Below are 22474 nucleotides of genomic sequence, written 5' to 3'. Positions count from 1 at the left end.
TGTGTGTGTGTCTCTGTGTGTGTGAGAGAGAGAGAGAGAGGGCAAGGGAGAGAGATGGAGAAAGAGAGACTCTTTTAAATTATTTTGCATTAGAAATCAGAAGGAAGCTATTTGCATTATTTATAAATTATATTTCAACTTGAGATATTTAAAAAAGGCTTATAAAAACAGAAAGAAGCCTGATGCTGCATATCATATTGTATTAATTCAGTTTTAAGGATCATGCCATCTACTTAGTTCTGAATGAATCACTTTTGCTGTTAATGGTACTTTTCCTTGAATTTAAATTTTAGAGAGTCATCACTTGACTTTTTCTTTTATACTTCTGCAACTAAATGACTTTGCCAAACTGGATGTTTTGTTAAATTAATGCTATCATAATAGTTTTAAATTACTATTTCTGGTAAACCAAGAAAAAGCAAAAGTCTATCCCCTACTAGCTCCAAGAAGGAATCATTTAAGATACCTGGATCCTTCTACTTATGATGCTATTTGGATATGGCTCTTTTATTTGCAGGAAAAAGCAGTTGTTCTCTGAAGGCAGAGAGAGCATCCATCTTAATGTTCCAGCTCTAATGCTCATATTTTCAAACCATGGCAGTAAAACAGTCTTTAACTGTTGTTACAGAATCTTAGGCAGAGGTCAGTTGCAAAATATAAAGTATGATCTAGGGGTCCAAGGCATGAATGGTTTAGGGAAATGGGAAGTTTATGTTCATAGTCAGCATAATCCTCTGGAGCTTTTTTTATAATTCTCAAATGACACATTTTCTATTTTTTGTATTTTTATTTATTTATCAAATGGTTATTTAATTTAGAACTACATTTCTAGTGTTTTTCAAATTCAAACACAAACTAGTGTCTTCTTCTCACTCCATGACCCACCAAGAACCCAACCCTGAGATTTTAATGTGTATTTTTTTTGCCCCAAACCTAAAGGGTACAGTTTAATGAATAATTATAAAGTAAACATCTCTGTAACCACCACCAAGGTCAGAATTACAGAGTATTGGAGCATCCCCTTTTGTGGCTATTTTTGATCATAAACACCTCCTCCTGCAGGTATAACCACTAATCTGACTTTTATGGTAATCACTTCCTTACTTTCCTTTGTAATATTATCACTATCGAATTCATCCCTAAGCAAAATAATTTTGTTTGTTTTTGATGTTTACATATATAAATGCAGGTGTATTTTAATTAATTTTTCTTTTAATGGATTGTTGATGATTTTAAGAAGTCACCTAGGAGATGAATTGTCTCCACATTAAAGCAAGAGTATGTATGTTCATGTCTATGCGTGTTTTGGTCTGTTACTCATCCTCTGCTGCTTAGGTAAGTAAGGTTCTTCTTAACTTTAATTGACTTTTAGATATAGTAACTAATAAGTTGTCATTACATTTTTATCCCCTGTGTTGACTTGTATTTTAATGTTTGAGGTTAAGTTTTGAATTTTATGGAGTTATAGGTTTTAGTGGCGAGTATGTAGGAAGTATTCATAGTTCTGTATCAACATGATAGCACAGATATCCATGATGGGTTTTTTTAGTTAGAAAGAAATTATGTGTTGAGTGCCAGATGTCAAAGTTCAATCATTAGGTGTCACTCATTTTCAGAACTCTAGATATAAAGATTTTTATATATATTAAAATATTTTAACAAATTCTAGGTAACTTAATATCTTACAGAGTAAATAAACTTTTTACAAGTACAGGTTATATGTAAATACAAAGTTTAGGGATGAAGATTTCCAACCCTTACCTTGCTCCCATTAAGAATAGTGCTAGAGGGTTTTTTTCCTTAACAGTATTGGATGCCAGACTTTTGACCTGCTTGTCCTTGGTTTGGAAATGGCCTAGTGCTGTTTATAGTTGTATAACTTTAGCACAAGTGGTTTCTATAGCTACTGTCCAGTACCAGATGTAGAACACTGGGAAGCTTTGATAAGGGGAGCAGGATTTTTAAACAAAAGCCGGACATGGATAATTACCCTGAAGCTGAACTGAGGTCCATTATGTTCAGCACTGTCATTTACATTTCATTTTCACTCTCTGCTGATTATAAGAAGGAAAATCTACTCACTGTTTTCCTCTTCCATCTCTTTGCCTTCTTCCTCTCACCTTATTAAAGAATGTGTATTATACCTTTAATCTATTTCATGAATCCTCGACAGAATTAGGTGAGCATCACCAATTTGCTGGCTTTTACTTACGATGACAGCATCATTGGTTTCCACTTATCATAGAATAAGTTTCGTAAGCCATTTGTATTCAAGTGTTTGCAGTGAAACTGCTGTTTTGTATAAACTGCTGCCACTTTGAGAATATAAATGACTTAAGGTTAATACTAGTGAGGTAGAAGAAATCATTATCTCATTATCAGGAGCTGTCAGTAAGTGAAAGGACAACTTAAACCTGACCTATAATTAAAATAGCCATTTGGTTTTCTTCCAGATGGTTTTCAACTTCATCCCCAAAGTGACACCTTTCTAGGGGAAAGCTCTTGTTTTTAAACAGTAATTTTTATAAATTGATGATTATTCTTAGGTATATTGTTGGGGGGTTCTTTGAAAGTAACTCTTTTGGCAGTAAAGGGATACCGTGAGAGAGAATTTTGGCTTCAGTTAGAATGTGGGTTGGGAGTGATGAGACAGACTGTAGAGTTAAGCAAGGGGATCCAGTTTGTAGTAGAGGGGGACTGGGGGCAAGGAAGTTGAGAAAATTCATACTTGATGACTCCTTTTTTTTTTCTCTGTAAAGAAAGATGTAAGTTTTTGTTGAGAGTGAATGGAAAAGGTAGTATGAGAAATGAGAAAACTGTCTTTTACTGATTTTTACATTCATGTATTTTTCATATTTTAGTATGTTTTCTTTTTCTGATTTGATTGCATGTTCCCTGAGGGGAAAGCCATGGCTTTCATCACTCAGCATGTATTTATGGGACCATTTGTGTCATGTGTTGAGACAGAACAGACTGATAAAACATAGTCCTCATCCTTAGAGAACTTGCATGTGGGAGAAACGATGACCCAACCCATTCCAGCATCACGTGTTTGGTTCTGTAGTGATCACGTGTTTGGTTCTGTAGTGATCAGTGCATATTGCTCTGTGAACACCAGAGAGCGCCTACCTGAGGACATGGTGCTTGAGTCAAGAGACCAACATTTTCAGCAAAGGTACAGAGACATGAGAGGGGTTATGGTGCATTCAGGGAACCCTAGACATTTAAGCATGACTGAAATACTAAGTATGTGGGGAGGAGTGGCTTGAGAAGTGGAAAACCAAAGGCCTGCCTAGTGTTGAAGGTCTTTACATACCAAAGAGTTTCAAGTTTATCCTATCGGTGATGGCAAGCCCTGAGGAATGTGAGTTAGTAGAGTGGCAGAAGTTCTTGTTTTAGGAAGGTCACCCGGGCTTTAACATGCAGGCAAGTTTTTATTATGGAAAGATGCCTGTGATACCAGCCTGGAGGCTTCTGGCATGGTCACGTGAAACTGATGAGGCTGTCAACTAATAAAGGTAGAAACTGGAGATTGTGGGCGAGACAGTGGAATTGAGAGCTTCAGGGGAGGTAGATGTGCCAGGACCTAAGGACTAATTGAATAATTGGGGTAAGGGAGACAAGAGTTAAGGATAACTTTTAGAAATCTGGCTTGGGGTAGCTGAGTAGGTGCATGTATCTTTACCTGTCCTCCCTACTTCCCAAAGGACATGGCGCAGTGCCGCTTTCCTGGACTACTGCAGGAGTCTTCCAGCTGGTTTCCCTGCCTCTGGAATTTCTCCTACCATGACGTTTCCTGTACGGTAGCCGGAATATCTTTCACAATGTAAACAGATAATGAAACTCCCCTGCTTAAAAGTCATCAATAACTTTGTGAAATTTAGACTAAAATTCAGAGTCCTTCACATAACCTTCAAGGCCGGCCTGATCTTAGACTTCTGGCCTGTCTCTCCAATTTCATTTTGTGCCACCTTCCCTTTAGTTTTGCAAGCCTTAGCCACACTAGCCTGCTTTCAGTTCCCAGAATGTACTTACCTCTTTCAAGTCTGAGTCTTTTCACATTGTTTCCTCCCTCATTGTGTTCCCTAGAATGCTTTCTTCTGGTCTCTTTCTATGAGTAAATTTGACTCATCCTTTAGGTCTCAGATAAATGTCACTTCATTAGGGAAGCCTTTCTTATGCATTCTCTTCTCCCCCATCTAACTAGGTGTCTCCTTATATTCTTATAGTAACCCTTTTCTTCCCAGTGTTTAATCATGGTTTGTAAATACATGTTTGGGTATACATTGTTTAATGTCTCTTCCCGCTAGTATATAACTGTGAATTCATGGAGCTTGACTGTTTTGCTCACCACTCAGTAAATATTTATGGAGTGAATAGTAATTGTTCAGTGATTGTTTTGGGCCCCTCTAGAATAAAAAACAATCAAATTCAACAGCATTTAAATCATCCATTTGAAAGAAGAGTAGGAATAGATAGTTAAGGCTAGCTAAAAGTTTTCTGTTTCAAAATACACTGAATTTTATCATTACCCTGATATCACTCCTCAAAAGTCAGTGGTACAGAAACATTTTAATCCTATCATACCTAGGCCTCATTTCTCATGAGAAGCAAACCAAAAAAGCAGCTGAATCGCCATACTGTGGAAAATCATAACACCTTCCTTCTGTTTAAGGGAGATGATAACAAAGAATGGCAGATTTCTGGGAGAAGGCAGTTAATTAGAAGGATAGTTTTACCTAAATGGAGTTGTGAACTTTAGTTTCTTTAAAGTCTGAGCAGTTTTATGATGTTCAGGACGCTCTTACATATATGTATTCTCCCAGTGTAATCCAGAGTGTCATTCGTTCCATTCAAAGTGTCAGCTTCAGGGCTTCCCTGGTGGCGCAGTGTTTGAGTCCGCCTGCCGATGCAGGGGACGCGGGTTCGTGCCCCGGTCCGGGAAGATCCCACGTGCCGCGGAGCGGCTGGGCCCGTGAGCCATGGCTGCTGAGCCTGCGCGTCCGGAGCCTCTGCTCCGCAACGGGAGAGGCCACGGCAGGGAGAGGCCCGTGTATCGCAAAAAAAAAAAAAAAGTGTCAGCTTCAGATGTAACTACAAAACATACAGTTTTTTTTCTTTTCTTGAAAAGTTGTTCCCCTTTAGATTAACATTTATTAAATTACAAGTGGCTGAAGTACTTTCCTTTCAATGTCTCCTGTGTTCTTTTTGATGCTCTACTTTTGATGTAGAGTTATTTGTAAAAATAGAGATTAACTTGAATAAGGTCTAGTTTATGTACTTTTCCTTTATTTTTCTCGAGAATAATTTGCAAATGGACATAAATGACAATGATACACTTTACAGTCACTAAGGTAAATATGTATTTGTATATTTCCACACTATTCTTCTAAAAAGGAAATGGTGTGAATAAATGCCAGTGCCCTCTGAAGGAAAATGGCCATCATGTTGCTGCTCTGTAACTCTAGGTGTTTACAGCAATCAGGACTTAGAGACGGTGAGGGAAATAGAGCGCTCCTGACAGTCGGATGCATGATGGTCAGCTCTGCTTTAAACTATCTTTATCCACAGCGGGAAATACTATACAGAAGGATTTATCTGCTTCAGCCAGCAGAGGGCACTGTACACATAAAAGTACACTACCAATTGTAAAGCTTCCTTTGATTTTTTTTGGCAAGTGTGTTAAAATTCCTCGAGTGGTTTATGTTTAGAATTAGCAGTACTGATAGGACAGGAAATTGGCTGGGTGGGACAGTGGTTAAAGGGGTTCTGTCTAAAAGTTTAGATCTGAAATATGTGCTACCAAATATGTTGCTGTTCCGTGAAGAATGTCCTCTAAATGTCAAACTCCATTTTGAACGACCCACTAATCTACCATGTGGGAAGTTAACTCTTTAACCATTGTTTTGATGTAATTTCTACTTAAAAAAAAAAACAAACAACTGTGATGGAAAACGCATGAGCTTTGAAGTCTGATCTAGTCTACAATTCTGGAAATACTGCTTACTAGATGTGTGACTTGTGGCAGATTATTTAGACTCTTTTAGTCTCTTTCCATATCTGCAAAATTTAGATAATAATCTGTGAAAAGATGCAGAAAATTAAATAATTCACTTATGTAAAACACATAGTTGCAAATACGTATCAGTTGCTTTCTTGAATCAGAACTTGTATGTTTCTTGTCATATTTACAATTGCTGTTTGTCTTACAAAGTTAAGTGATAGGTCTGAAAGCTGTGTATTTCCATTATGTAGCCATCTGTAGCTAGCACAGATTTTCCTACAGAAATTCTTGATTTCTGGTTATAAAAATGATAAACAGTAGATAGTGTAATCAACAATCTTAATATTTTATTCATATTTCCTTAAGTACTGCCATGTGCCAAAATTTAACCAGTAGTTATGAAATTTGGGAAAAGTGGTCTGTAATCTTTCATTGCCATAGTTTTCTTTCTTGGCATTTCCTAATTCTTTGTGTATTTTTATTTTCCATGAAGTATTTCTTGCTTACTAAAGATTGGCAGAACTCAGGTTTCATGATACATAGATGATATCATGACTGATAGTGATAGACAGATTTGGAAGTGTTAGAGAAACCAGAAATCAAACATTGGGGCAAGATTGAGTTAGTGAGGGATATCAAGCATTGTGTTGCTTGAGGATACTCTTCTCCTTTTAAGTAAACCCTTGGCATTTGAGATACTGAGTTGAAAAAAAAATCTGCAGATATTCTTGGTTGAGATGGGCAGGGAATGTGAATAGAGAAGAGCTATCAAAAGGTGATGAAAAATATGTAGAGTTGAATATCATCATCTCAAGTGTGAGCCCTGGTAAACTAAACTAAAGATAGGATGAAAGAGAGAGGGAAAAGAGAAAAAAAGAGCGAGCTTGCCGTTTTATTCAGCATCACGTTAACATAAGTTCTGAATGCTGCAAATGGTATTTTTCATAAGGACCAGAGTATATGTTAAATGTGTATTGTTCATAGGTAATGATATTTACATATATGATATGTATGTGATAATATGTGGACCATAAATGTACTGAATGTTTTATGTGGAACATTTTATGAACCATATCTTTTCCACCTAGATGAAAATGGTAGCCAAAGTCTCTGGAGTGTCTGGCTTATCCCGAAGCAGGACTTAACGCTGCTAGTAAGAGAACGGCTCTTGCCAGGTCCCTGGCTGCACAAGGGATTTGGAGCTTTTGGATTCTCCAGGAGTTTTTGTTATGAATGTCTTATTTCACAGTTAGGGGGCAATCAGTCTTATAGAAGGAGGCGTTCCACTATAGGACCCAAACACATACCTCACATTGATTCTTCTCTACTCCCTGGGAGATAAATAGCATTTCCACCAGCCCCCAGAGGTTGCATTTCGAAGGTTAATAGTCTTTCCCCACTTTTCCTGTAGCATGTATTTCTCTGTCACTGGGTCTCTGTAGCACTGAATATATGGTCTTTTAGGGGCTTATTTTGCTTTTACTACTATATGTTCTGAGCGAATCTTGAAGTCTAAACTAGTTAGATAAAGAATGCCATAGGTAGTATATGTTTTCTTGATAAACATTAATTAGCATAGGTTTTAATCATTACTTTTGGGTTTTCCAGGTTTCTGCTGTTCATTCTCAGTCTCTGCCTCTGGTCTTTATAGTCTCTTCTTCATCCTCAGTTTGTCCTATGTATATCCTTTAAGTCAAAGACAAGCTATTTGGTTAAGCTCCCACTTTTGTCTATGAGGATACCTACCTTCTATTGTGCTTCAGCTTTTCTCTCCTGCTTCCCCCAGTGAGCTGCATAATTGGCAGTTTAGGTGGGTTAGGCACACAAGTAACTGAGCCTGAGTCAGTCCCCGGCCCATCCTGGTCTTCAGCTGTCTTACCATGCCTCTACCTTTTAATCTAGCACTCTGGGATCACACATTTCTGTCCTGTCATTCCACTGCAGCCCCAGGACATTCACTGAAGTAGTCTGCAGTGCATTTTGAGATGTAGAGGTGCTCTTGCATGGCTTAGAGGAGTCACAGGGAGAAGAGAGGACAGAAGGCAAAGCTGGGAAGGATCTCATTGCCTGACAGTGTTCTGATCCCTCTTGTACAGAAGAGGAAAGTGAAAAGACATTCAGCAAACTGATGTGCAATTGAATCTCACTCCCAAATGTTAAGGGAAAAGCCTCAGAATTGGGGAAAGTTTGAACCCGTTTGGATTTTAGCCAGAATGCTGGAATATTAGATTTGCATTTTAATAAGTTGCATTTGATCCCATTATGGAGAATAGAGAGGGAGCCACAAAGGCAAGGCAACTGGCAGTTTAGGAAAAAAGCAAGGAGAGATGAGGAAGGCTTAAACTATAATAGTGGAGTTACGGGTGAAGAGGAGGAGTGGATTTGAGAAATTTAGGATGCAGAATCTAAGATTTTAGGACTGACTTAATGTGAGAAGAAAAGGGAGAGCGATTTGACCCAGGTTTCTGATTTTGATGACTGGGTGGAGAATGATGCAAAGAGCTGTGAGAAGTAATGTAGCAGGAGAGATGTCACATCTGGACATACCTTTACATATAACCAAGTAAAGGTATTTCTGCCAGGATTAAGGTAATGTAGTTCAGAAAGTAGGCAAGTTTTCTAGTGATCTTATTTGATATAAGGACAGAATGTAGAACGCCTGGAAGAGCAGATGATGGCAAATCCCTTCCTTTCCTATGACTCTTCAGTCAGACTTCTGATAAAAGTTGCCATGCACAAGGCAAGGCTAAATGCTGGACCATCATCCTGTATTGCTGCTCTCCCAGGCCCAGTCTGGAGATGTGGACATTGAGTCCTCCTGTCCAGTCGACAGTACTGCTAGGGTTATGGTATCCCTCAGGCATCCTGTGGCTCCTTATATCTCCTTCTAGTATGAAAATTTTGTATCATTGAAATAATCCTCTTAGTTACTAGACCAAAGTTAATAGCATTTCTGATCCAGGTCTCTTCCTTTCTGGGGAGCCTTTGTTCATCACATGTTTATTCCCTGAGATACTCCTTCTTCTTGAGTTGAGGCAAGAGTTAGCTCTTTTGGGGAAAAAAACCTCATTATGTTATAGTTAAAGGGTGTAGTCCCTGGGTCTGGTAGACCTGTGTTCAAATCCTAGCTCTGTCACTTACCAGCTGTATTATCTTGTGCTTGTACTCTTAAATAACTCCTCATCTGTAGATGGTAATAAGAGTGTACTTATCTCTTAGAGCTGATGAGTTTGTATTAGATAGTGCATGTAAAGCATTTAGGATGGTTTTTGGCCCATAATAAATACCCCATAAATACTACCTTTCATTTGGTATTCTTTAACTTTTTATCTTTTGGGGATTATATAGCTTGAAGTTAGTAACCATTGGCATGCTTTCACGTGCTTGCAAGAATTTGGAACTGTAGTATACTTAGTGCCATAAAATTTAAATAGCCACTTTTTTTCTTTTTAAATGAATCAGGAAATCTGGGCATGTTTAATAATTTCTTTTTTTGTGTAATTTAAAAAAAACATTCTGGGGCAAAATAGTTTCTGAATAAACAAATCAGCCAACATAATTTTATTTTGGCTAAACCTGGGCTTTTATTAATATTAGATATGAGGGAGAGAATGAAAGTATTCATCTCATACAGGAATGAGGAAAAATACAAAACTATTTTGAGGATTGTTATATTCCAGATATATTTGTAGATATCATTTTGATACTGAAACCGATAAATAATTAGGCTTCATATTTTCTAATTATGTCTCCCGTCTATTCTCAGAATCACATTAATCCCTGTACATTTGAATATGAATTTACAGAAATGCATGGGAAATGAGATTTTATTTCTAATTAGATTTTTTTTCACAGTTTAAGGTGGCTAGTGAAATTGGCTGAGAAGCTGATGTTTCAATGTTGTCTGTCAGTCTTCTTATCCTCAATTTTCTAAGCTGAAACATGACATTTTAGCCCAGGTTAATATTTCCAGTTTCCAAATGTCAGTCTAAGCACTAGTCCTCACCTGTCTCTGAAGTCTAAAAGTGTGAAAATCACTTGTTTATCCTGTATCTTCATCTACTGAGGTTACTTAAAGTTGCCAGGAATAGTTTATTTCATTAACTGAACGTGCATGTACTCCCAAACAGTTTTACTGATCTGTATGACATCATACAAATGTAATAATTTGTTGTTGTACACCATTGGAGTAGAAGCTTCCTTGCTTGATAATTCTTATAGTCAAAGACGGTTTCAGTTTGTGCTGAACTAGGAATCGGAAGATGCAGGTGGTTGTCCCAACTCGAGTTGCCTGGATGATTCTCTTTGCATTCCCTGGGTCTCTGTTTTCCCAGTAAAAGTTTTTGTCTTCTCTGTCCAGAGGACTGTTGTGTGGATCAGATGAGGTGAAGTAAGTGAAAACACTTTGGATACCCAAGCATGATACAGATATAAAGTGGTGGTGTATTTCTTGTTCATGTAATAAAGGAAGACAACTGTGTACCAGAGAGTGAGATTTTGCTTAAAGTAAATGACTGCTTTGGTTGCAGGCTAACGAAAGAAACAACTCAAACATCTTTATTTTCTGTATTTTCCAACCAACCAGAACCGGGACCAGTATTCACATCTGCTGAGTGATCACTTTCTGCCGTACCAAGGTCATAATTCCTTCCGTGAGAAATATTTCAGTGGGGTAACAAAAAGAATTGCCAAGGAAGAAAAATCTAGCCAGGAATGAAAATTAGGATTTTGACAATGGAGAAAGAATAAGGATTTGATAGAAAAGACATCTGGATGTGAACTTTCATGTATGATACAGAAAATGTACTGTTTTAAATAATTTTATATAACAAAATAAATGCTATAAAGTCAACTGAACAATTCTTTTAACGTTAGCTTTGTTTTATAGACTCTTCTGTTGTATGTGGTCTTTTGAACTTTATATTTATGCTTTCAAGTATTATGGAAATTGAAAACAGTTATATTTTTGGTAATTAATTTACAAATGGTGTTGACTTTTTAAACAGATATCTGCTGGATATGTTATAGGCATTAATAGTGTTTGAGAATTTATTCATTAGGTAGGCTTGTTTAATTTTGGTTTTGATTGTAATTGTTTTACATTGTCACTAATAAAGCTTACTGAGGATTCCTAAAATCGTGTAGTATACAGAGGGGATGTGATGAAGGAAATGAATTTTTATTTATAAATCCCAGACAAGTTAGTAACACAATGATAATGTTGATGATGAGAAAGGCTAGGACCTGACAACCTAAAAAGATTCCAAACTCCTTGAGGCCTATCCACATCTGAAGCTCGTCTGTACCTTGGATTTGCTTCTGCATTCCTAAACCTTGACTGTCGGTCAAGTTAACTACCCACAATTTTTGGTTTAGAAAGTAACTGATAGTTAAAAGCAGTAACAACAACACAAATCCTTGATGGTTCCCTAATGGCATTAAGTCTAATCAGAGCTCTTTGAAATAGAAGCTGTATTTTCTTGAAGGAGAAACTTTGCTGAGTCCACATTGTGTCCATCATGAAAATATCTTGTTTGAAAACCACTCTACCCATTAATTCAGGATGCTAATAGCTTTCCTGCTCTCGGTGGTCAAAGTACCTCAGCAGGACAGCAGTAAACGAATCCTCTCTCTTTAACCAGAGCCTATTTTTATTTATGCTATTATTATTATTTTAGTGTTACTGCTGGCTTTTATGGACTCGCACTTTGAATGTGCATAGCTTAGGACCTCCGGAAGACCAGTGCTGCCCAAGCAGAGAGAGAGAGAGCAGGCCATCCGCCTAGTTCTCCCTCCTTTTCTTGTCCTGCAGCTCTGAATTTCAGCAGCAGATCTCAAACATTTCAGTGATTGTTTTGTTTTGGTTTCTGGATGTGATTTGTGGTACACTGGGGAAAATCTAAAAGTATTCAAGGATGATTTATTTTCAGTATTTCTGTTGTAAACTGACTTATTTAAAATTTTTTGAGGTTATATGGGCGGTGAGTTTGAAACTTTGTAGCTGACTAAATTTGGAATGAGATTTTAGCCTTGCCCCATTTTTTGGTTGTCACAAAAATTAGTCCAAATTAGTTCCAAATTAGATCTGGAAAAGTTGCAACATTAATTTTAGTCACTTTGTTCTTAAAAATTATCCAACATTAAAAAAATATATTTCAAATTATTTCTTATTACCATTAGTGGAGGCCTTCTAATCTTTAATTCTTCATTGTTGTGAGGTTTATTTTCATATATATCAATAAGTTCAGTCTCCCATTCCTGAAATGTCACCGGACTCAGAGTGTGAATTTGTGCAGTTGTTTTGAGGTTAGTACTCAGAAGTGAAAAAGAAACCCGATCACTTTCAACCGATTTTGATTTTAGTGCAGGTAACACGTCCTCTTAGTCTAAAAAAAAGAGACTTTATTTTCTGGCATCAGGATCTTACTACTTCTGCATAAGTTGGAGAAGATCATTTCTGGGATTGCTTTAGTTTTATGTGTATTCCTCATGCACTTACTGGCAGGAATATCACCTAGCAAAATGCCTACATTTTAGGTAGTCCTGTAGTATGAATTTACAGTGTAATCTGTGAGTGAACCCTAGGTGGTCTGTGGGCTGGCCTATTTAATGTTTATAATATGACAGACTCTATAATTTTGTTTCTGGCATATATTAAAACATCCATAAAATGCAGACGGTTACGGATGTAACCATCTTGGTGGTGTTTCATCATAAGTAACCTCCTTCCCATCCATTCTGGTGGATTTTTTTTTTTTTTTTTTTTTTTGCTGTGATAGTTGGGAAGGAATAGTGGAATAGGAGGTCTTTGGGGTATTTAGCCAAAGTTTAAAATCTGCTACAAATTTCTAGCCACTTCCTGCCCAAGGTGACCCAGGTTTAGGCCTGTTCGCCACTAACTTCCTTATGACTAATTCTTTAAGTACAGAGATTGAGCAATGAAACATTTTCAAACTGTTTAAACTCTGGGAGGTAAGTCAGTGTTACCATTATTTCCTTATGGTGGAAACTCACTTAAAATTCAGGACTGGGCTTCCCTGGTGGCGCAGTGGTTGAGAGTCCGCCTGCTGATGCAGGGGACACGGGTTCGCGCCCCGGTCCGTGAAGATCCCACATGCCACGGAGCGGCTGGGCCCGTGAGCCATGGCCGCTGAGCCTGCGCGTCCGGAGCCTGTGCTCTGCAGAGGGAGAGGCCACAACAGTGAGAGGCCCACGTACCGAAAAAAAAAAGAAAAAAGAAAAAAAAAATTCAAGGCTTCTCTGGTGGCGCAGTGGTTGAAAGTCCGCCTGCCGATGCAGGGGACACGGGTTCATGCCCCGGTCCGGCGAGATCCCATATGCCACAGAGTGGCTGGGCCTGTGAGCCATGGCCGCTGAGCCTGCGCGTCCGGAGCCTTTGCTCCGCAACGGGAGAGGCCACAACAGTGAGAGGCCCACGTACCGCAAAAAAAAAAAAAAAAAAAAAAAAAAAATTGATATACCCTACATATTTAAGAAGAATGGTGATTACAACTAAAGAACTTTATTTCAAGTTCGGTAGGGAAAAGTAGAGTATGAGTTAACATACCAAATGCATTGTAGTGAATGTGTTTACATTAGTGGATGAAAAATGTGCTTTAAAAGTTTGGGACAGAAACAACTTTTAAGGTAATATGTTTTATACTCTTATAATTAAACAATCAGGGATGAGTTTTTTTTTTTTAACATCAGGAAATTAGATGTTAAGTTTGTGTTATCTAGATGCCAATATAAGCAAATCTGACTCTTGAATCAAAGGCCTTAGTCGTTTTGGGTTAAGAGAACTAACCCATGCTGGAAATATTATCAAGTATTGCTAATCTAAAGAGATATGTAATAAAACATTATGTGTTGAAAATCAAAGGTGACATTTTTGGGGGGAAATGATCTTTCTACACCATTCTAATCTCCCTTGTAAAACCACAGTGGAACTAAGCTGATGTTCATGGTTCTAATACTAAACAAGGCACTGGCCCTGTATAAATTCATTAATGGAACATAGGGGTAGAAATGGAGGTTGGTGTTGCTGAGAATATTGATGACCTTATTGTTGATTTGCCTGTTTGACCAAAAGGGAGTAAATTATACCAGAATAAGGACTTTGGCTCTTTTTACAAGAGCATGGGTTTTCTCCATTACAAAGTTATTTAGAAAACTAAACACTTGTAAGAATCTTTCTGTCTTAGAAGGATTGTATTCATAGAATAAGTGAAGTCTACTTTGATTTCCAACTCACCCACTCCCATTTTTCTCAGATATTTATCAAGTAATGTGGTTTGTAATCCAAACCAAAAAAAAAAAAAAGTGCCTTAATCCAGAACATACACATGGACACAATAACACTAGACTGATGATGTTTGTACTTTACTAAAACATTGAGATCGTCTCTAAAACAGAGTGGTTTAAGAACATAAGGTCTAGAGTGTAAAGAATTGTAATGGAATGATAAACATATCTGCGATTCTATCTAGCCATAGCATCATGGAGACAGCACATTCCTGATGTTCTTTGGGCAAACCTGACTCTATTCCCTTAATAGAGGTCTGCCTCAGGATGTTCATATGTTTCACTATGTGGGATAAGCAAGTTGACATTTAGACATAACTGAGGCCAACCTGGAATTTGGCTCTTATCCCTTGCTTTATAAGCCATTGTAGACAGGCTCTTAGGGGGATGGAGGCTAAATTCTCATGGCAGTCTCTTAAGAAGCCTGGGCCATGGAACAAAATAGGCTTAAAAGATGAATGTTAAGATAAGCCAGCTTCACTTTATGTAACTGCTAGCCCTATTTCTTGGGACATTAGGACGTGCTTAGTATATTTTTGTTCTAGAATTTGAATGTTCTTACTAAGATAATTATATCGCCGTGATGCCAAACTGAATCACCTAAAAAGGAATCTGCTTTGACCTCTATGACTTTAAAATCTCTCCTTTAATCAAGCCTTCCTGACTTTCTCCTGAGGGCTTATCAGAAGAACTCTATTTTGTCTAACATCCAGCAGTGGAGATTAGCTGGGCTTATGTGTGAAATTAGTCAGATTTTTAAAATGGCTGAGGAGAAAATTAAAATTGGAAATGAAATGGTACTTGGGTTGGGCTTTGATGGGCTGCCCAAGTATTGTATCTAATGTGTTGTACATTCGTGAAGTGGATCAGGATGGTCAGAGCTGGTATTGATGAGCTTTAAAAATCTGTAAAACCTCTTTAATATCTGTTTATTTATAAATCATGGGCTGGAGTATCTCACCACAAGTCTGAGTGCTTCCAGCACAAACAGCAAAACTTCTTTTTGCATTATTTTTCTATAGTTTTTACCTCTTGGGAGACAGTTCTCCATAGATGCCTTGCGTTTCTGTACACCTTACTAAGGGGGGCACTGACCCCCTGCATCGTAGACCGTCTTTTGGTGGGGTGTGAGCACCCTTGAAAGATAAAGGTAGTGTCTCCACCTCCCCTGCCTCCTCCCTCTTCTGAAAAGGGAAGAAGGCTATTCTAGCTAATAGTCTGCTAACTATTAGCTAACTACTGGGCTCTTTTCAAAACTGAACACCTGAGCCATCCAACCTGATACTTCCAAAGTGGAGTGGATCAGACAGACTCACAACTACCAAGATAGAAGGGCCCAACAAGCCTCACTTGTCCAATGGAATTGGTATATTCAAGAATGCAGCTGGCTTAGCCCTTGTTGCATCTTGAATTTAGATGAAAAGGTGCCAGCTATCCGTTTGGGGAAAGTTTTACCCCCCATTCCACTGCCTGAAACAAAGGGAGTGGCTCAATGGTGTCCTTGATTCATAAAGGTTGCATTTAGGGTGGGCTAAAAATACATTTAGGTTACAATCAGGAGATTGCTCTAAATGCCTTCTGCCTCGTTCACTGATGGATTGGCCAAACTGAAACCCAGTGGTGTTGGACTGCCGTGGCTGCTCGATCTCAGCGCCAGGTACACAGACCTGAAAACGGATGTGGCTGGCCTGGCCCATGGGCAGAAAAAGCTATTCTCATAACTCCAGCCAATACCCTCTTTGCTGAGCCTTGTTATATTTTTACTGACTTTTAGGCTGTTGCTAATGACCTACGGTTTGTTCTGTCACTTGGGAAACTACAGATTAGCTGATTAAAGATACCCTTCCTTAGGGGCTACAAATAGTAGAAACAGACTGTGGCTGCCGACAGAGCTGTCTGGGTCATTCTCTGATGAGACCAACTAGAGTAAAGCTGTTGGTTGGGCTGGCACCACCCAGATTGCCATCATTGTCCCACACGTGGCAGCACATCCACCATTGTATAGACAGGACACAAAGTAAAGGACTATGTTTCTGATGCAGAGTTACCATTTGCTGCCAGACTTGTGACTCCTGCCAAAGGTAGACTGATTGCCTTGTGGTGAAGGAGACCACATTGCATGGAGTGTTGTCCAGCCTGCTTCTGGCAGATTGATTATTTTAGATCTTTGCCCCACTCTCAGAGCTGTTGGCGCTTTCTCGGGTTACAACAGTGTTGTTCTCTAGTTGACTCCAGCCACGTCACTTTGGCCCTTGAGACTAATTCGTGTCACATGTTTGGCTTTCTGGACCATTTGGTATTTGGTATGACAACGGCATTATACCTTTCATTGCAAAAGCCACTCGACCATGGGCTGATAGTCAAGGTATCTGGTAGACTTTCCATGCTCCCTACCAGACACAGGCATCTGGAATTTTTGAGCTCTGGAAATTTTCTCTACATTGTTCTGTGTTTTCTCTGGCAGTCATTTACCAAGCCTTCTCAGAAAGGCTTAGTACATTGCTCCAGAGCTGGCTCTGACTAGTGCAGTGTTTTGTCCTTTGTCAGACACCTAAGTCTTTTGGTGGGTTTCAACTCAGAGACAGTTGTTGATTAATAGCTTGAGTCTCAGGCTGGGAAGGTTTCCAAAACCAGCACCAAAGAGGGAGCTGTGACAATCCGGTCCAAAAGGACTCCTCTACCTAATGCTTTATTATTGATGTTGAAGCCGGATAATCAATATTTCATCTGATTTATTATCTTTAATTTTCTTCTCCCTACATTTTCCTCTAGATCTCAAAAAATGTAAACAAAAATTGTCTTCTATTTTATTTTAATGGTAACTGCTTTTCCCTGTAGCAGTTATATGTGCTACTCTATTTTCTCTATGATACATGTTCTAAGGCTTGCCTGCTGGTGATTGGTTGATGCCAGGGCATAGAAAGAGCATGGTGCGTAGGGGAGCTACATGTGGTTTAGAATCACTGAAGGGTGATGTGTGACCTGGGAATCAACAAAGTAAGGCTAGAGATTATGGCAGGAGGGGTTTGTACCTTGCCTCCCTCTGCTCTGGGGGAGGAAGGGAAGCTACCTCAGGATTTTTAGTGGGAAGGAGATATTATCAGGCTTGGTCTATCACCATCACTCCAGTGGTAATAGTTTGGAGTGAAGGGAGATACACTAGAAGCTGGGATGTTTGTCAGAAGGTTGTTGCAGTCATCCATCCAGGTTAGAGATGTAAGGATCTCAACTAGAGCAGTGGTGGTAAAGATTGAATGGAGAATATTAGGAAGATGAAATGAGCATGTCTTGGTGATTGACTGGGCACAGGGATGAGTAATGGATGATATCCAGGGTTCCAACTGGGTGACTGCATGGATGGCATGCCACAAACTGGAATAGAAAATAGTGGAAAGAGGATGTGTTTAGGATCGGACAGACATCCTGAACATGAGAAGCCTATGGAACAGGCACAGAGACCTGTACAGCAGGCTGTTGAGTATTCAAGACCGAAGCTGGATAGTGATTGCAAACGTGAGGAGCAGAAGATCCCTGCGTGAGACAAAGAACTACTGAGCTAGCATACCCCATACAGAGCTAAGGTTCCTTCTGTTGCCTTGTCCTCCTGCATGATATATATGTTTAGCAAAGAGAATTGGCACGACCCAATACCCATGGGACTGGATCAGGCAATTCCAAAGTTATTACAAGAAATTTATATTCGAGTTACTAATGAGATGAAATTACTATGTTGTACTACTAGAAGCCGCAGAGAGCAACACTGGCTTTGGGGTGATGTGCTTCTGTCCGACTGCATGGGTGCACGCACTCCATTTGTTGTATACATCAGTGAGCCTCATCGTAGAATTAGAACTTTAAAATCCGATAGGCTGCTGTTAGTTGCCTCTAAGAGAAACCTGCTAAAGAAACACAGGCCATGCTGTTTGAACTCTGGATGTAGAAAAAGAAAAACTCAAGAGTTTTTTTCACTCTTCTCCTTATCCTTTAAAATTAAAAATACTTCCCCTTTCTCTTTTTTAAGTAACTATGTAATAACTTTTGGGTAGCAACATAAAAATTGCAGGGTAGGCCAGAATGGGGAAATTTTTAATTAAACTGGGCGTTTTGTTTGTTTCTTCGTTATTAAAAAAAGTTGGGCCAAAATCCTGATTTCCCTCTACTCCCTTTTTATATATATACTTACGCATTTGGCAGAGTTCATGACAAAACCTCTTCCCAGCTGAGGATGGGCCAAAAACCTTTTCTGAAGCTCCTACTAATTTGGATTAAACTAACTGGTCGAAAGCTTCACACAAATTCTGCCAGGAAATGTCATAAGATCCCTTGACATTTAATTCTACAAACAGTCTTATCTTTTGGAGCAAAATAGAGAATAAAAATTTATTTTTTGATTTATGCCTTTGTTAGCTTGTTTTCTTTCTTAGTTTTGGAAAAACAGATCAAGAACCTGAAAACAACAGAACTTTGTTTTTGCCTCCAGTCTGGCTTCTAAACCCGAAGAGAGCAACTTGCATGATGCTAAGTGGGTTCCTGAGGAAAGAAGGGCAAGATGAGTGCTGTGTAATGAGCAAGGCTTCTTGGAGAAGACATGACACGTTTCCACGAGCTGTGAGTGGTCCAGGAGACTCAGTCCTGCAGCAGGTGATGTCACCTAGTGCACCAGAACCAAGGGTTAGACCTCGAAGCCTATCAAGTTGATCTCTGTATACTTTGTTGCCATTCTTAGCAATGAAAAAGACACAGCCCCTGTCCTCAATGAGCTTATAGCCGGTGGGGCTATACAAGTGGTAGTAAACAAGGAGGTAAGTAGTCAATTCAAATAGTCACCAGTCTTACCAGAGCATTAGTCCATGGTGAATATAAGAGGAGCATTTAACCACTTCGAATAGTGTAGGGTGTATTAACCATGTGTTTCTGATATTTTGACATGTGGGACCTTGCTGATCTTGGAGAGACTGCTCCTTCCAGGGCCAGCCAATTCCTAGAGACGGTGAAGGACTCGCCTGCTAGTGTGTCGCTCATATGCAGACTAAGCAGCTCAGAGCCCATATACCCCTACGTCCTCTCTCAGCCCCTTACACTCTGGGCCACTATTCCCATGTCATAATCACTCAAGGGCCAGATACAGACAATTAAGGACAGACCCTACACCCCAGAGCCCACTGAAACTATTCAAACTAGCCAATCCCAAGCCTGCTTACCCTACTTCACAGTTTGTTCCTGTGGGAACCCCAGTAAAGGCTCTTGCCCACATTTTCCCAGAGCTCCCCTCTGCCTTCTGACCAACCTGTGTGCCCCTGCATGGCAAGACATGCTGTCTTTGGGGAACTTTGAGGAGCAAGCTATCTTTTCAATGGCAATCATATTCTAATCTGTTGGTCTCAGCTTACTTGAATAATCATAAAATCTACATTTTAAAATATAAGGGGTGGGAGAGGGTGACATCTAAGTAGACTCCTGAAGAAGAAGCAGTGCAAGTTGCCAGCTGACGTCAGGTTGTGTGAGGGCGAGAGGGGGATTCGAGGCAGAGGGAAAAGCACATTTGGATAACAATTAAAGTAGTTTGGATACTTGGAGCTAAACTAAAAGTGTTGGGTGAAGAGAAGAAATGAAGCTGGAGAGGAAATGAGGGCCAGATCATAAAGGACTTACATGCCTTTCTACAGAGTTTGGACCTGAACTGGGAGAAGTTTCCTCCCTACGAGGATTGTTCCCTTTATGCTGTTGTCAAGGCTCTTTAGGAAGTTGTAGCTTCTTGCAAAATGGCACCCTGTGGCTGAGATGCTTGACAAAGGTCCTATGGTGGTGGAGTTTGTGGCTTTGCCACTGCTCTAGGGTCTGTTCCTTTCTTGGTTCTGGGTCTCAGTTAATGACCGTTCAGTGGGGCAAGCCACATACTTAAGGCGGCCTGAAGCAAAGCATTACTACCTGGGAGCCTCAGTTTCTTCATCTTAGGCTCCCTTCTTAGGCTCCCAGTTACACTGTGTGAAAGATTTCCCACCTAAATGCAGCAGAAACCTCCCTGACCCTGACTGACAGACACTTGCTTCAGAGCTGAGAAACAGTCTTGAGTTGGCCTCCTGCATTGAGCGAGATGCTTTTTATTGGTTTCACTCTTCACACAGTGCTGACGGTGTAAGCTTGCAGAAGAGCAAGCTGACAAAAATAAAGACTCCTGAGTTGCTGGCTCTTGTTTGTCCTTATTTCCAAGGACAAACACAAACCCTGTCTCCGGGGAGCTGCTTCTTCACTCCAAGACAAATGAGCTGTTGAAGTGTCATGATTTTGGAATCCTAGCAATAGACATAAAGGATATTTTATTGATCAACCTCAAGGAATCTCTCATAAATAAAAAACGGTTTGTGATTCAAACACTGTTGCTTGTTTCAGAGCTTTGCCTTGGGGTCCATTGTTCTGATATCTAAGACCTGTAGTGTTCCCTGAAGGAAAATGGTTCAGAACCCTGAGCACTTGTCTTTCCCATCTCCTTGAAGTAGCCTACCCAGAGCATACAGTCTTTTTTTTTTTTTTTGAGTCACCAAATTCTTATAACCCTTTAAAAACCCGTCAGTAACGAAGATGAGAGGGAGGGCATTTGTTTGTCATCCTTCTTTCCTCTCCAGTCCCCTCCCTCTATCATTCCCTTCTTGCTTCTCCTTCAACATTTACTGAATGCCTGATGTATACCAACCACCTTGGATAAAAAGATGATAAAAAGCCTGTTTCTTGGGCTGAGAAGCTATATACATAGTCTTTGGTTAAGCTAATTTTTGTTACACTATTAAAAATCATATTCTGAGTTCCAAACTCTGGTACTTAAAAAAAAAAAAAGCAAAAATATCAAACACAAAGCTAGACTGTGCCACTTTCAGTATAATACTGTTCTCTTGCTGAGGAACTAGTGAGGTTAGGAATGGTGGGGAGATAGGCTGGGAGATATAGTCAGTCTTAAAAGAATTGAAAAATTTTCTCCTTTAGTGTATATTTCTTTTTTTGGGCTGCACCGTGGGGCATGTGGGACCTTAGTTCCCCGACCAAGGATCAAACCCATGCCCCCTGCATTGGGAGCGTGGAGTCTTAACCACTGGAGTGCCAGGGAAGTCCCTTAGTGTATATTTCTTTTCATCCCTTAACCATTTTCTTTAAATGTTCATGTTTCCTCCTATAAAGCTCTACAGTTATCTTTTTCATGCTTCCTCTGTGTTCTATAAAGTTCCACAGTCCTTTAAACATTTTTTTAAAATTTGGTGAATAGGCAATAAGTTTACATGGTTTAAAATCCAAAACAGCTTAAAAGGATATACCCAGTGAAAAGTTTCCCTCTCCCCTCTTTCCCTCCCAGTGGGTGCCTCAGCCACCCAGCTCCCTGCCCTGGAGACAACCACTGTCACAGATGGCTTAGCTCAATGTCAAACAACATAGGATAGTCCAAATGTGAAGCCATCATTGCAACACACATGTGGAACATGGCAGGAACAAAGTGTGACCGACCCTTTCTAGTTGGGCCCCAACAAGCGTCTTCCTGCCCGGTGTCGTTTGAGCTAATAGAAAGAGACCGAGTTCGGTTCAGAAGCAAAGGACAGTTTTATTCTTTGATCAGAGACTGGAGAGGTGAGAGCTCGTGCTCTAGAGTCCACGCCCTCCCTGACAGGCCTTGATCCGGGCTGCTTTACAGGGTTCTCCTGGCCGGGGTAGGGGGTGGAGCAGAGCTCTCACAGGTCGGGCACTGGCGCAGGCGCCACTATGCTGCTGGGGCTCCAGGTCGCGGGGCGGGAACGGGGGCGGGGACGGGGGGTGGGGTGGGCGGGGCGGGCAGCGTTTCTGCACACGCCGGCCGCCATCTTGAATTGTGGTGTCGAGCGCAGCGCTTCTGCCCAAGGTCCCCGAATGAGGTGTTTGCGAAGCCTTTTGTCACCGGGAACTCTGGTCTGAAGGGCCGGGCAAGGCCTCTGCACGCGGCAGCCTGTGAGCAAGTGAGACTAGACCAAGCACAAAGGAAAAGGAAAAACAAAAGGTTAGACTTTATTACCTGGATTCTATTTTTATTTCCCAGGAATTGTTGATGGGCTTTGCCGGTAACAAAAGAACCAGAAGTGAGAGGGTCCCTCCCAGCACCATCAGGACAGCTCTGACTTCATCTGTGTCTACTTCTCATTGTTAACCTAA

General features: G+C 40.0%; 1 protein-coding gene across 8 annotated transcripts in view; it reads left to right on the top strand.

Moving 5' to 3' along the window:
- TRMT11 (tRNA methyltransferase 11) overlaps positions 1–20680 on the top strand; it is a 71398-nt gene extending 50718 nt beyond the window's left edge. For 4 of the 8 annotated variants that reach the window (XM_027087027.1, XM_027087051.1, XM_027087071.1 and 1 more), the window contains one exon: positions 10590–10867. In XM_027087027.1, coding sequence (XP_026942828.1) covers positions 10590–10721 — 132 coding nt within the window. In that variant the 3' untranslated portion in view covers positions 10722–10867. Of the gene's footprint in view, positions 1–3000; positions 3176–5302; positions 10876–18788 lie in introns of those variants that run through there. The other 4 variants (XR_003428720.1, XR_003428719.1, XM_027087045.1 and 1 more) reach the window with 4 other exon arrangements.
- Positions 20681–22474: the final 1794 nt, after the last annotated feature.

The sequence above is a fragment of the Aethalodelphis obliquidens genome, unplaced genomic scaffold (assembly GCF_003676395.1).
Source record: "Aethalodelphis obliquidens isolate GAN/ISIS:26980383/991018 unplaced genomic scaffold, ASM367639v1 scaffold3, whole genome shotgun sequence".
Classification (NCBI taxonomy): Eukaryota; Metazoa; Chordata; class Mammalia; order Artiodactyla; family Delphinidae; genus Aethalodelphis; species Aethalodelphis obliquidens.
This window is presented reverse-complemented; position numbering and strand designations above follow the sequence as displayed.